General features: G+C 43.8%; 1 protein-coding gene across 3 annotated transcripts in view; it reads left to right on the top strand.

Annotated features, from left to right (window-relative positions):
* Positions 1-5,081: 5,081 nt before the first annotated feature.
* The window catches only part of Senp1 (SUMO specific peptidase 1), a 56,885-nt gene continuing 46,508 nt past the window's right edge, over positions 5,082-15,458 (top strand). The window contains exons 1-3 of one of the 3 annotated variants that reach the window (XM_029548143.1): positions 5,082-5,343; positions 11,730-11,777; positions 13,746-13,876. In XM_029548143.1, the coding sequence (XP_029404003.1) occupies positions 11,774-11,777; positions 13,746-13,876 (135 nt within the window). In that variant the 5' untranslated portion in view covers positions 5,082-5,343; positions 11,730-11,773. Of the gene's footprint in view, positions 5,344-5,377; positions 5,984-11,729; positions 11,778-13,745; positions 13,877-15,458 lie in introns of those variants that run through there. The other 2 variants (XM_021216669.2, XM_021216668.2) reach the window with 2 other exon arrangements.

Genomic DNA, 15,458 nt, shown 5'->3' with positions numbered 1-15,458 from the left:
TGTCCTGGTACTCACTTGGTAGACCAGGCTGGCCTCCAACTCAGAAATCCGCCTGCCTCTGCCTCCCAAGTGCTGGGATTAAAGGCGTGCGCCACCATACTTTTGTTCTTGTTTTTAATATGATCCTGTCACTGTTGATTTCCTGTAGTTAATAAGTATTTACAGAATTTAGAAGGTACTGCATGGTCTTGTTCTTATAATTCCTTTGGGCAGTCTCCTCAGCACTCGGGTCTTACTGGATCACACTACCTTTCCAGAGTTAATATCTTCCCAGATCAGAGTCACCTGTTCTTTCTGAAAAAACGATACTCTCTACTCTGCCTTGTAGAATCTCTTATAAGGATCACTTGTCAATAAAAAGGCCGATGGCCAATGAGCTGAGGCAGGAAATAGGAGGCGGAGCACTGGCAGGAAGAGAGAGGATTCTGGGAAATGATGAGCGTATAAAAGACTCAGCGTCAAGCGCGCACAGGAGACTACGAGCTGGTAAAAGGACTCAGGCAGCTGCTGAGGCGGAACAGAATAGTGTGAATGGCTTAGATAAGTTACTAGCTACTCGAGGAATGAGCCGAAGCTGGTGGCCTAGGCATTTAACGATAAATAATGACTCTCAGAGTTGTCAGTCTGGGAAAAGCAGAACTTAACCTTATTTTCCAAGGCCTGGCTAATGCACTCATCCCTCTAGCTTTCCCGAGTTCAGTGCCCTGGCTGACACGCTGTTTGGGGTTCTGCTCTCCTTGCCTGGACTCACACTGTTCTCACTTTATAAGCTTGTTTGATGACTGCTTTGTCACAAGACTACAGACTTCATGAAGGAGGTGCATATTTTATTTACTTCTATTTCCAATGCTGAGTCCTGTGCGACCCTTTAATACAGCTCCTCGTGTTGGGCTGACCCCCAACCATAAAATTATTTCTGCTGCTACTTCATAATTGTACTTTTGCTACTGTTATGGATTGTAATGTCAGCACACTTTCTTGGTAGGAAGAGATAGACAGACAGACAGACAGACGGACAGACGGGCGGAAGAGTAAAATAGCTGATGGCAGCCCCGCTGAGGCTAGAGGATACTTGATTTCCTTTCTCTTGGAGGAGAGCTGGAAAGGTCAGGAGTGGCTCTCACTTGAGGCCTTGAGGTTCAGACGAAGGAGCTGAATGTCATGATTCTGTCCCTGGGATAAGGGAGAGTGCAGACCACAGGAGCGGGTCCAAATTAGTCATCAGGGCAAAGGGAGTCTGAGGTGAGTACAAGGTATAGAGCAATGAGAGGGAAAGTGGCAAAGACAAGGGCGACTAGGAGACAGACTGAATACACTCGATGGTAGATCGGGCTGCTGGCCTGTGCCAGCCGCTAGCTCTGCACCAGATTAAAGGAACACCCACCGTTGCCAAATGGGTGCCCCAAGTACTTGAATAAGTTAATGTTCTTGAGTATAAACCACTTTCCCATGAGTTTGGTTATACTAGGTGTACTAAGAAAACAGCATGAGGTTTGAGATCATGTGGGACAATGGCCAGACCTATCCTGAGCGCCTCAGCCCTCGAATGGCACCGCTTATCCCCACATCTCTATGGGATCTCTAGACATTCCAATCTCTCAACTTATATGCAATCTCTTTTATTGCTCCTGAGGAATAGGGAAAACATCTAGTCAACTCCCAAGGAATAGGGAAACCATTTTCTCATCTCTTATTGAGTCTAATACAATGAGTTCAGATAGCATGTTCTCAAAAGGTATGGATAAATATTGTCATCTATTGCATAGGGCCAGGAATAGTTAATGCAGTTGTTAACTTCTATTTAAAATTGTATTTTACTTTTATATGTATGGGTGTTTTGCCTTCATGTATGTGTGCACCATGTGCATGCACTGCATGTGGAGGCCAGAAGAGGGCGCCATATCTCTAGATGACAGCAGTTACAGGCTGGTGTGCACTACCATGTGGACTGTGGATGCTGGGAATCCAACCAGGATCCTTTGGAAAAGCAGCCAGTGCTCTTAACTGATGAGCCATCTCTCTAGATCCCAATTTTTGACTTCCTAAGGAAAAGTTAATTAGCCCTGAATTCCTTCTGGAAATGCATGGAAGTTGAGCTAAGACATTTCTGAATTTTAACTATTAACATAATCATGTTATATGTACATTTGTCTACAAACTTACACATACATATATACATATACAGCAGGAGTCACTCTTGATTGGCACAAGTGTCATGATGGAATGCATTATTTTGTATTCTGACTTAAAAATACAGTTTAAAAGCTCTTGGCTGGCAGGCTGATTTGATTGGTAAAACCTCTGGCCTTGTCTGTGAGGGAACCTGCAGAGAGTGTAAACTAAGCTGGGGAAGCGTGACCTCTGTGTTGCTGGCACCATCTAATGGGCTGGAATCCAGAGTAGAATAAGAGGGAGGAGAGCCAGAGGGAGTTCAGAAGCGCAGGCTTCCCTGTCAAGCCCCAGGATGCGAGCTCTTCTTCAGCATCCCCACCCCCATCCCCAGCGGAATGGCCTGAAACATCTGAAGCTGGAAGTGGAGATGAGCCTTTCTTCCGTAAGCTACTTGGTGAGAGCATCTTGTCCCAGCAATGGATCAGCACGGCATGTTTTAGAATGTATTATTCCTAATATGTCACTGGCACACAGTGGAAACTGAGGAAGTATTGTCAGTGAACTGGCTCCAATATAGATGAGAAGGGACATATAGATGTGTTCCTAAAATTTAATATAAAGTATTGGTGAGTTGAACCTTTATTAAATTATACAAGAGAAACCTGTTATTACGTTTTTCCCAGGGTAAATTTTATAGTCTTTGGAATAATTTTGTAACATAATAATACCTTAATTTAATCCATTGATGGGAGTTTCACGTTTTTCTATATAAGGTTTACTAACAATACAGAAGTCGGACTACATAGCTTAGAGTAACGAGGGAGACTTGGTGTAGCTATGGCTTAGAAACCAAGTGAGCGCATCTCTCAGTTTCCTGTGTTGAAAGCACTGCATCTGGGGCAGCATGAGCCCTGCTGGGAGGGAGTGGCCTGGGCAGGAGCCAATGAGGTCCTGTGGATCCCAGGCAGCTGTTAAAGAAGGCTGTTATAAGACAGACAGACTGCCACCCCCCCCACCTCCGCCCTGCCATATCTGGCTTACTGTTTTACTGTGTGATCCCTCCTTCTTGCTTATGTTCTTGCTGTGATGTGGCTCAACCAAGGGAATCCTAAGCAGAAGCCAAACAAAAGGAGCTGGCTGTCTATTCTTGGGCTTCCAGCTTCCTAAACTGTGAATAAAACTCATTCTCTACATTACCCCGCATTGGGTATTTTGTTACCTTGACCCTCGTGCTGTGAACATACCTTTTGCTCTTCACCGCGCCTTTCCCCACCAACCCCTATTATTTACTCACAGGCCTCACCAGTGTCAAGAATAGGGATAGGTCCCACGATGTTTAGATCATCATCCATATTCTCTAGTTTCCTCTGGTCGCCTGCCTTTGACTTCGGTATGGTCATGGTGGAGGTTGAAGCTTCCTGAGCTGGGAAGCGATAACTGTAGGTCACCATCGTGGTGGGGACCAGGGAGGGTATGCTCCTTTCTCTTTTACTTTCCCTGAGAGGCTTAGCTATTCAGAACTTCTTTAGCATAAACACAGTGAAGAAGATTAAGAGAATCCACGATTGTTCTCAGTAACTAGTTTACTACCTCCAAACAGTTACATTCCTTTAGTAATAACAGAGGCAAAGCAGAGCACATCACTACCGGTCAGAAAAGAGTGGCAGGAAGTTCTCTTTAGGTCCCGACTTACATGTTTGGGGGTGCCCACTGAGTATCAACAAGGACTCCTACTACAAGTGAGCCCAGATAGATTAATCTATAAAATAGAAATCAACACCCTGTGTTCCATGTTTCTTGTTCTCAGCTCCCAAGTTTCCCTCCTTTGCCTGGGACGAGGATAGCATCTCCCTTATACTTGTACAGAGAAAACACCCCAACACAGTGACAAAATATTTTTCTAACTAGGAATAGAAAACAAGCCTGTTGACCCCTTAAGTTTATAATTCTGCCAGAAGTTCTCATCCTGTATAGCTCTGAGAGAACTCATCCCTTGTCACTGTAACATAACCAATGGTACCTGTGCTCTCAGTAGTCCTGACTACTTGGCGAGACTCAAACACGCACATGAAAAATCTCAGCTGAAACTCCTCTCTATGCATGGCTATTTCCTAGAAGTAAAGACAGTTTAATCCAAATAATTAGGTCCATAGAATATTTAAAGTGTCAAAGGTCAACATGGTTAGGTATACTTAATACCACTGGGTTTTAGGACTTGGCCATATAAAAATATCAGCATATAAGGTGATATAAGTAAATAATCTTTTATATACATAACAAGTCAGGATCCCCTGAACAAACAAGGTTATCTCCTTATGCTTAGAGAATGGATGAGGCTGGTAGAGGCTTTTCCTTCTTCAAGAGTTAATTCAGACAGGCAGTCACCTGAATCTAGAATACTATTCTGAAGCCTCTTTCCAAAGCTTCTAAATAGGTCTGGGCCAGAGGCGTAATTAAATTACGAAGCTCGGTAAATAATTTGAATGAACAAGCTAATTTTTCCTCCATTCTGTCTTTAAAAGTTCAGCATTGATTACATGTTTAAGACCTCTGGTGAACCTCACTAGAGATCACTTTAAAATTATTCCAGTTATATAAGGCTAAGCGGATTGTTAAGAGTCTAAGCTAAGGTGTTCCCAAAGTTTCTTAGTCTCTGCTCTTCCCCCTAGCCCCACTTCCTGTGATCAGTCAAGCGTGGCAAGATGCACACTAATTTTCAGAAGATGGAGTTAGAAATCTATTTAGAACTCAAATCCTCATCTGTCAGGGAAGGCGCAGGTTTCCAAACATCTAGGGCCCCAGCGAACAGCTGCCATGGAAACCTGCGCGTAAGCCAAAAAAAAAAAAAAAAAAAAAAGGTCACGGAACGGAACCAGAAGACAGCGGGTCAAGGAGCCGAGGGACAGAGAAAAGCAAAGGACGGCGGGCGCACTAACAGTACTCCAAGTGCGACGAAGAGAAAAAGCCCCGGTCCGACAGGGTGACAGGGAGACAGGGAGACGGAGACGCGAGTCAAACGCCCCCTCCGCTGCTGGGGCCTCGCCACCTCGCGCAGGCGTCCCGCGGGCCTGTAGCTCGCTCTTTGACCCCTTGCCCCACCCCCTTCCCTCCTCCGCGCCCGCCAAACGGTCTTCCGGTAGTGTAAAGAAGGTTCCGGTTCCCGGAGGTTCCCGGGCTTTGCGGTCCGCGCCCGGCCGGAAACCCTTTTGCCTCGCAGCCGGTTCCGGTTCGGTGAGTGGCGGCGGGAAACTGGGGGAGGGGTGAGGATGGAGGGAGACCGGGCCGGGAGGCTGTGTCAGGCTGGGCCCGCGGGCCTCGGCGGGGCCGAGCGGAAGGGAGGACGGCGGTGGGGACCGTGCCCTGTCTTCCGCCCCGCCCCTCGGGACCACCTCCATTCCCCCCTGCTGCCCGGCGGCGGCTGCCTGGCCCCGGTCTGGTAGGCGGGCTCACGGAGGCCGCCCTTTCAGCTCTCCGGTCTCCCGACCCGCGGAGAGGCCGTCTCCCCGCGGTCACAGAGGGGCCACCTCTGCACCCCACTCTACTTTTCCAAAGAGAGAAGGCCGGCTGGGATCCCGGGAGTTTCCCGCCAGCGCAGGGTCCCCGGGAGGAAGAGCTCTTCTCAACGAGGAAGTTGAGCTGTCGCTCCCACCGGCTTCACCGCTCTTCTTCCTTGAAACCCGTGTGCTACTTCTCGCCTACCGGGTCTCACGTAAAACAATTCTCCAACTCTTTTTTTTTACCCTGTGATATTTCCCTGGGATGTGATCTTGCTAGAGCCACCGCCAGAGAGAAACGTCTGGACCCTTCTGCACAGGTTATGAAAGCCCGCCCCCTTAACTGCCGCCGTCCTTACCTGGCTCATCGCCTCTTGGTAATGAATTCCCTTGAACCTTTTCTTCGTATACCCTAACGTGATCTTTATGGATATGTGCTGGCTTTCCCTGTCTTGAGCTTGGTGATTTCTGTTTTATCAGTACCTCTACAGTTTTTCTGTTATCTTGTTGGCAATAGCTTGCTCCTTTATCACTTTTAAGGCACACTTGTTAAAATGACTTAGTTCACGTGGCATACTTATTTGTATTTGGAGTGATGGTGATTCTTGCAAAATTTTGTATAGTCCTTTTATGCGCTATCAACCATTTGTTGTAGGGTTTTCGATGTAATAGGACATTCTGGATGAAGTAAAACATGTATAAGTGTTCTTCATAAAGATGATTTGTATTCACGACTCTTGCTGAAATGTGGATTACTGCCTTTGAGGTTACAGTGACACCTGTAATAGTGAGCTGAACCTTCCAGTTAGACTACCTGTTCCCCAGCCCCCTTTAAAGAGCGTGGTTCCCTGATTTCAGTCAATTATCCAAACTGCAAACGTGGGTAGCCTCGCGCTCACCTGATGAATTAGGTCTGGGGAGGGAGTGGATGCCTTTACAAACAGGTTCTGCCACTTGTGGCTAAGGTGATGTAACTTTCTCCTTCCACTGTCTTCTCTTTCTCCTACCAGTCATACTAGTTTTGCTGTCTGTGTGACTGGATCTGGCTTCCTCGCCTAGCCTGAAAACTACTAAAGGGCAAAGGCCAGAGCTTTCTTGTATTTATATCCCAGAACCCCACACTTAGTGTATGTGTGTAAGAAGTTAAGTACTGTGTAAAGGTTAGAATATTAAGGCGCTTAAGGTACTAATTTAACTGGGGGAGAGAGTCCACATAAAAATACTATGGTGGGGACCTGAACAGATGATGGCGAAGACTGTATCATAGGTAACAGATGATGGCGAAGTGTAGACTGTATCATAGGTAACAGATGATGGCGAAGTGTAGACTGTATCATAGGTAACAGATGATGACGAAGTGCAAACTGTATCGGAGGTATCATTGTTTTCCAAAACTCAGAGTAGGGTTATTCACATGCTTACTTGCATGTGTTGGTTCTGGATACAGGTAACTGTAGAGGGCTATATTTTCTAGTAGCTTCATTAGTGCGCTAAAAATTAATTTTTGGAATGATCTCTTCCAAAGTATACAGACTTAAAAATGATTTACTACTTTGCATTCTATTGCAGGCGATTTCTGTCTCCCCCAGATTTTCCTTTTACTTGGGGTTCAGCTGCTAACTTGATTCACATTAATAAGCTGCTTAGTAGCATTCTGTAAATTAAATGAATAATGAATACTAGGGATGAATTATTAAAATTATATATATATATAATATATGGAATATAATATATATATATATACACACACACACACATATTTTTTGAAACAGGGTTTCTCTGTGTAACCTTGGTAATCGTGAAACTCGCTCTGTAGATCAGGCTGACCTCAAACTCACGAGAGATCCACCTACTGTGTGACTCTACCACTACCCAACAAGAAAGATTTTCTTAAAATAAAAAAACTGTTATCTGTGCTTGAATTTGATGACATCTAAGGCTCCTTATTAAGGACTCAAGTAGAATCTTGATTTTGTTGTTTTTTTAAATCTCTTCCAACATCATTGCTAATGAATGTACTAGAAGCACACCAAAGAAGCAAGATGTATTTGTAAAAAGTTATGATTATGGAGCTTTGATCCTGTACATATATGAGCCAGGATAGATTACTCAAAGCTAGTTGGAAAGGTTACTTTTCAATTGCCCAGGTGAATCTTTGAATGAGATGTTTGAGGGTAAAACTGTGGTAAGCTAGAGTACGCACTTGCTGAGGGGTTCTTGGGTCCTTCCTTTTGCCCCATCTGTGTGATTTTATGCAAGTCAGTTAACTTTTTGAATTATTGAATTTCTAGCTTGTTTTCTCCTTTTACATCTCTAAAATGAAAAAGAAATTAACTGGGATTATTCTACTGGATACCAGATTTTTTTTTTTTTTTCTGAGAGAATTTCTTGCTGTATAATCCAAGTCGTCTCAAACTTGGAACTTTCCTATTTCCCAGGCTCTGGCTGCTAAACATTTATTTATTTATTTATTTATTTATTTAGGTTTTTCGAGACAGGGTTTCTCTGTATAGCTCTGGCTGTCCTGGAACTCACTCTGTAGACCAGGCTGGCCTCGAACTCAGAAATCCACCTGCCTCTGCCTCCCAAGTGCTGGGATTAAAGGCGTGCACCACTACTGCCTGGCCTTGGATACTAGATTTTTAAATTGGCATTTTTCTTTTTAAAAAGGTATGCAGAATGGACTAGTCACAAATAGAAAGTGACTTTGGTTGATTGGATTCCCCCCCTGCCCCGCCTTAATCTGAACCCTAAAGAATTCTACCCTAATGCAGGAGGAATGGCTCAGTGGTTAAGAGCTGTGGCTGCTCTTCCAGAGGACTTAGGTTCAACTCCCTTCCCTCACATATTGGCTCACAAGGGATCTGAAGCCCTCTTTTTTTTTTTTTTTTAAAGATTTATTTATTTATTATATGTAAGTATACTGTAGTAGTTTTCAGACACTCCAGAAGAGGGCATCAGATCTTGTTATGGATGGTTGTGAGCCACCATGTGGTTGCTGGGATTTGAACTCTGGACCTTCGGAAGAGCAGTCGGGTGCTCTTGCCCACTGAGCCATCTCACCAGCCCCTGAAGCCCTCTTTTAACCTCCACAAGCACTAGGCAGATGCACATGGTGCACAGACACACATTTGAGCGAAACACTTCTACATATAAAATAAAGAAGCAAAAAAAGGGGGGCTGGAGAGATGGCTCAGTGGTTAAGAGCAGTGGCTGCTCTTCCAAAGGTCCTGAGTTCAATTCCCAGCAATCACATGGTAGCTCACAGCCATCTGTAATGGGATCTGGCGCCCTCTTCTGGTTCGTCTGAAGACAGCGACAGTGTACTTACATAAATAGTAAATAAATAAAACTTAAAAGAAAAAAGATGTTAAAAGAAAAAATCCCATTACAGCCATCTGTAATGGGATCTGGCGCCCTCTTCTGGTTCGTCTGAAGACAGCTACAGTGTACTCATATAAATAATAAATAAAACTTAAAAGAAAATAGATGTTAAAAGAAGAAAAAAAAAAACTACTCCATTAAGGAAGAAATGGGAAGAATAATAGCCTGGAGAAATTCTAGGTGGAAGCTTAGAAGTGTATTTGGTCCTAAATCTAAGACTTAAACCTTTTAAGGACCCTTCCTGGCAAGCCTGGGTACTCTGCTCTCAAGCAGCTTACCCTCTCACATACTCTTTGGTATTGTGACCGTTAAGAATGCCTGTTGCCATCACATAGTCTTCTTGAATACTTTGAGGATTCAGAATGGTTGTGGATTTGATAATCAACTGCTCAGTCTCTTTAAACCATGTGGTTAAAGCAGATGTATATGGCTATGCTAATTAAGTAGTTCTAAGCAGTTAGGGTTTTAACCACTCCCAACCCTCTTCTGGGGGAATTCAGTATCTGCAACTTCTCTTTTTGCAGTTTCAGTTACAGTCAAGTTTGTTTAGAAAATAAGTGAAAAATTCCAGGCATGGTGGTACACACTTTTGAATCCCAGGAGATGGACATGCAGATCTCTGAGTTCAGGGTCAATCTACAGAGCAAGATCCAGGACAGCCAAACTTAGGCAGATAAGGAGTTGGAAAACAGAAAGCTAGTGATAATATAGTAGAACAAGGGGTGGAGGGGTGGGGGACATGTTCCAGCTCATGCAAGCAGCAGAACCTGGCAGCTTCAGTCATATGGCTCTGGCTTAGAGTCCAGAATAAAAGGGAGTACTGGGAAAATTAGATGGTCAGCTGGAGCTAAGAAGTTAGTGGTGATTAAGAAGAGACCAGAATCACTGAGGTGAAATCTTCTGAGAAGTGTTTTCTGAGAGCACAAAGAAACTGTTCCAGAGATGGCTAAGGTTGCACCTCATGCTGCAGCTGGGCTTGGTAATGTGTAAGAGTCACCCAGGTGGTACTGGTTTTGAAGGCATGAAGGGGTCATGAAGAGCATCTGAGGCTTGGTACTGTTGGAGGCCATGGAAGGCCATTGGTGTAGGTGCAGCCTCAGTTATAGTTGATGGCCCTGGACTGAAGGGGCCATGCAAAGGAGTGGAGACTTGGCACTATGAAGAGAGCCTATGAGAGGCAGGCTATTGGTGAAGCCTACTTGCAGAGGAAGACCCCAGCGTATTGGAGATGCCAGTACCATGAGATGATCACCAAGATCAGCAGCGGCAGTGGAGCGGCTCAACCTGAGCTTAGAGAGGGCAGAGCTGGAGAAGTGCTGCCAGCCCTTTGGAGGAGCTCAGAAGATCATGTTCATTGGAACAAGAAGCTGTAACATTGAAGTTGCCTTGGAGACAGACCCCAAGATGTTTGAGATGCCAGAGCTGTGGGAGCTATCTACTGAGGAAAGCTGTCAATGAAGTGGAGCCAGCCTAGGAGAAAGAAGTTTGTTGCAGTCAACAAAGATGAAAAAGGAGTTGGAGAGCTGAAGACTGCTTTGACACCAGACATGGAGAGGCACAGTTTGGAGTTTGCCTAGCTGTTTTCCTGTCTTGCTTTGGGGACTAAAGTCATTGGATGAATCTTAGAAGAGGCCCTGAATTTTGGACTTTTGACATTGTTGAGATTGCTATAGACTTTGGGGGCTTTTGAAGTTGGACTAAATGTATTTTGCATTATGTTATGTTTAGTTATGGTCCCCATAGATATGTTTGATAAAGGCTATGGGGACCAGAGAGTGGAATGTGATGGTTTGTATATGCTTGGCCCAGGAAGTGGAACTATTAGAAGGTATGGCCCTGTTGGAGTAGGTATGGCCTTGTTGGAGTAGGTGTGTCACTGTGGGTCTAGGCTATAAGACTCCCCACCCTAGCTGCTTGGAAGCCAGTTTTCTGCTAGCAGCCTTCAGATGAAGTTGTAGAACTCTCAGCTCCTCCTGCACCATGGCTTCCTGGATGCTGCCGAGTTTCTACCTTGATGATAATGGACTGAACCTCTGAACCTGTAAGCCAGGCCCAATTAAATGTTGTTCTTTATAAGACTTACCTTGGGAGCCGGGCATGGTGGCTCACGCCTTTAATCCCAGCATTTGGGAGGCAGAGGCGGGCGGATTTCTGAGTTGGAGGCCAGCATGCTACACAAGGGAGCTGTATTCCAGCCCTTTTCCAGCAGCTTGGTGGATAATGTTGAGTGGAGCAGTGCTTTGTACAACTGAAGGTATTCCTTGATTTGTACTCAGTAAATTTGTGGGATTTTGTCCACTATATAAAGTTAATGGAAGATAAATCTTAGGGTCACAAAGTCTGTCACTTGCCTAGAAAAAAGAGTTAGGATGAGGTAAAACAAAACGCGGTCGATTGGGGAGAATTTCTAGTTGTGATTTCATTTCAGTGACTAACTGTGATTTATACACACATGGCTCTGTCTCCTGGGGTTGGCTCAGGTGACTTGATTCTTGCTTTGATGATCTGTGATTCTCTGGTTACCTGTAGCTGCGGCTGAGTCCAGTATAGTTTGCAGCAGTGTTTACAAGTACTTATCGCCAATTTGATTTTTTTACTTCTTTTCTCAACAAGTCAGTGGCCTTCACCATTTTCCTCCACTAAGGACCTAAATGTCACTTCTGTGCAAGTCCCTGTTATATAATACTTGAGCTAGATGCTTCACTGTGTAATATTTATGTTTTGTGTCTTCTCTTATAGGATTCTGTGTCTTTACTAAAGCCAGTGATGTGAAGAGACCTGAAATGGGTAAGACTAACTAGTCACTTTGTCTTTTACACAGTGGTTAGTTAGGTGGAGAGAAAGAATGCCTGCCCAGTATTTGTTCTGTTTGTGTCTTTGTGCATAGTAATAAATTACAAGATCTTAGTCCTAAGTAAACATTGCTGTATAGTTATTTTTCTTATTTACAAGATCATCTAAGATCATTTTCCTCTACAGTGTATTGAAAAAAAGAAAAAAGCAAATGCCTACTGGCAGTACTTGTAATGCTTACTATGTATCTATTGTACGTATTGAATATAATAAATATTTATATATTCAATTGTTTCAACCATCTTACAAGAATACTAAATAGTGTGTACAAAATATACACAACAATATTATACCAACAAGGAAAGTGAGATACAGGTTAAGAAACCTGCTTGGAGTCATATACTCTACCCTGCAGAGTTCAGGGTCCTATTCTTTAGTACTGTGTTGCACTGCCTCCTGTAGGATAAATTATTTCATGTAGCTAGTGATAATAAAACTTTGCAATTAGAACATTTCCTACTGTTTGAGTCACAGTATTTTGTACCTGAAAAGGAGACCGGAATAGCAGCCAGTTTAGGAATACATTGACTGGCTAAACAGGACGACTATAACATTCACGATTCCGATAGCCTTTTCTTTACTGTTTACATCCCCCACCGCCATAGCCGCAGTGTACTCCCTCCATCTCCTGCTCATTTGTTCTCTGTTCTCAATGCTGTTACCAGTATAAGTCACTTGAATTCTCTTAACTCTCTTGTGTTCCTGTTTCAGCGCATCTATGGTAAAATGTTTCTAAAGTAAGAATCTGCCATGGTATTATAGTCACTGAAGTGACTCTAAGAGCAATACAAATAAATTCTTTTTACAGAAAAAAAAATTCCAATGAATTAAGGTTTTTTTTTGTTTTGTTTTAATAATGGTTGGTATTTGGGGAGAGGGTGCATACACATGTATGTGCAGGTATGCGTGCTTGTGGGAATGTGTGTACAGGCCCGAAGAAGATCTTGAATATTCTGTCTGTCTTATTTCTTTAAGACAGGGACTTCCACTGCCTGAATCGGAAGGTTACTGACTTTGCCAGTTAGCAGTCCGGTCAGCAAGCTCCCAGGTTCTGCCTGTTTCTGCTCCACAATGCTGGCGTCACAGGCAGACACAATCATGTCCCATTTTTCATAGGGGGCTGGGGATGCAGACTGAGGTTCTCATACTTATACAGCAAGCGCTCCTACCCACTGAGCCATCGCCCCAACTCCTGGCTTAAACTTTACAGTACTGTTTAGTATTAAGATAGAAAATCAACCTATGTGACCTGCGTCTCTGCATGGTGGTATAACCCCTCCTTCCCATCTGTACGGAACAGGCTTCCGAGTTGTCCATGCTAATTCCAAGCTCATGGGTCAAATGACCAGAATTCTACCTTTGCTTTGCCAGTGCTGCCTTTTTACCCACCATCCTTTTTTCTTTTTTTTTTTTAAATATTAAATTTTTTGTCCTTAAGACATTAAAAGTTCTCTTTGGGGGAAAGTTCATTATTTTAAAAACAAACTATAGGGCTGGTGAGATGGCTCACTGGTTAAGAGCACTGACTGTTCTTCCAAAGGTCCCAAATTCAAATCCCAGCAACCACATGGTGGCTCACAACCATCCAAAATGAGATCTGACTGCCTCTTCTGGAGTGTCTGAAGTCAGCTACAGTGTACTTACATACAACAATAAATCTTTAAAACAAATTAAAACAAACTATAAATCAGAATGGTTTTTTATTCTTGTGTAGGTTTTGAGCTGCTTGTTAGATGATCTCAGTCAATTCTAAATGGACCAGTGTCTTCACGTGCTATGAAGGAATGATATTATTTGTCTGTATAATTCCTCTTTGAGAACAGTGTTTTAGGGGAAAAGATTGGCTCACAGGAAAGTGTTGCTGAAGGACTGTGTCTTGCTCTAATCTGATTCTTCCTGTAGATGACACAGCTGACGGGGTGAAGATGGACGCTGGGGAGGTGACCTTAATGAACCACAGCTCCACCTTCAGAACCCACCTCCTGTCACAATCAGGCTTTCCGGAGGAGCAGCTTTTGCTTTCTGACCAGCAGGTTAGAATCATTCTTCTCCTTTAAATAACTAATTGTTTTCCTCACTATAAGTATTCATCTGAGAGTTTGAATACCACACTAAAAAGTCCAAGTGAACTTTTTACAATTAATAATTTTAGTGGTGGATTTCCTCTTGGATTAAGAAAGTTAAGATAGGGGGCTGGTGAGATGGCTCAGCAGGTAAGAGCACCGACTGTTCTTCCAAATGTCCTGAGTTCAAATCCCAGCAACCATATGGTGGCTCACAACCATCCATAACAAGATCTGATGCCCTCTTCTGGAGTGCCTGAAGTCAGCTACAGTGTACTTACATATAATAAATAAATAAATCTTTAAAAAAAGAAAAAATGAAAGTTAAGATAAAGGCCGGGCGTGGTGGCGCACGCCTTTAATCCCACCGCTTGGGAGGCAGAGGCAGGCGGATTTCTGAGTTCGAGGCCAGCCTGGTCTACAGAGTGAGTTCCAGGACAGCCAGGACTATACAGAGAAACCCTGTCTCAAAAAAAAANAAAAAAAAGAAAGTTAAGACAAAACATGGTGTGATGGTTTGTATATGCTCAACCCAGAGAGTGGCACTATTAGAAGGTGTGGCTCTGTTGGAGTAGGTGTGTCACTGTGGGTCTGGGCTTTAAGACTAGCTGCCTGGAAGTCAGTTTTCCACTAGCAGCCTTCAGATGAAGATGTAGAACTCTCAGCTCCTCCTGCACCATGCCTGCCTGGATGCTGTCATGTTCCCACCTTGATGATAATGGACTGAACCTCTGAACCTGTAACCCAGCCCCAAATATATACTGTCCTTATAAGACTTACCTTGGTCGTGGTGTCTGCTCACAGCAGTAAACCCTAAGACAGAGACTGGTATAGGGACTGGGGTATTGCTGTGATAGGCCTGACCATGCTTTTGTTTAGAAGAATGTGATTTTGGATTTGGAAAGCCATGGAATACTATAAGTGGGGCTTAATGGGCCAGCCTAGTAGGAATATGGAAGACATTGGTGCTGAGGGTCATTTGAACTGTGTAGGCCTGCTGATCCAAGAGGTTTCAGTGGAGAAGAACTTTAATATGTGGCCAAGAGACTGTTTTTGTGATGTTTTGGTGAAGAATGTGGCTGCTTTTTGCATTGTCCAGAGACTCAGCCTGAAGCTAAGGTGAAGAGATTCAGATTAATTACATTGACAAAGGAAGTCTCAGAAAATCCCAACAGAGACGTTGTTCTCTGGGTAAATCTGATGAAGAACATTTTGAACAAATGTATTAAGCTAAGAAAGAAAAAATAAAAAAATATATAGTTTGTGTATTAAAGGGACACCAGGAAGTGAAAGGGAGCTGAATCCTTTATTCAAGGATATTAAATTGAATTAAGGGAGTAGTGACCTTGGGGCAAGAGCCCACCCAGCTAAATTTATCTCGGCATGGTAGTAAAAGCCTTTAATCCCAGGAGGCAGAGACAAGCAGATCTCTGAATTCAAGACCAGCCCTAGATGGGCTGGTGAGATGGCTCAGTGGGTAAGAGCACCCGACTGCTCTTCCAAAGGTCCGGAGTTCAAATCCCAGCAACCACATGGTGGCTCATAACCATCC

This window comes from Mus pahari, chromosome 17 (assembly GCF_900095145.1).
Source record: "Mus pahari chromosome 17, PAHARI_EIJ_v1.1, whole genome shotgun sequence".
In the NCBI taxonomy this organism is placed as follows: domain Eukaryota; kingdom Metazoa; phylum Chordata; class Mammalia; order Rodentia; family Muridae; genus Mus; species Mus pahari.
Note: the sequence above shows the minus strand (reverse complement) of the source record. Positions and strands in the feature narration are given on the sequence as shown.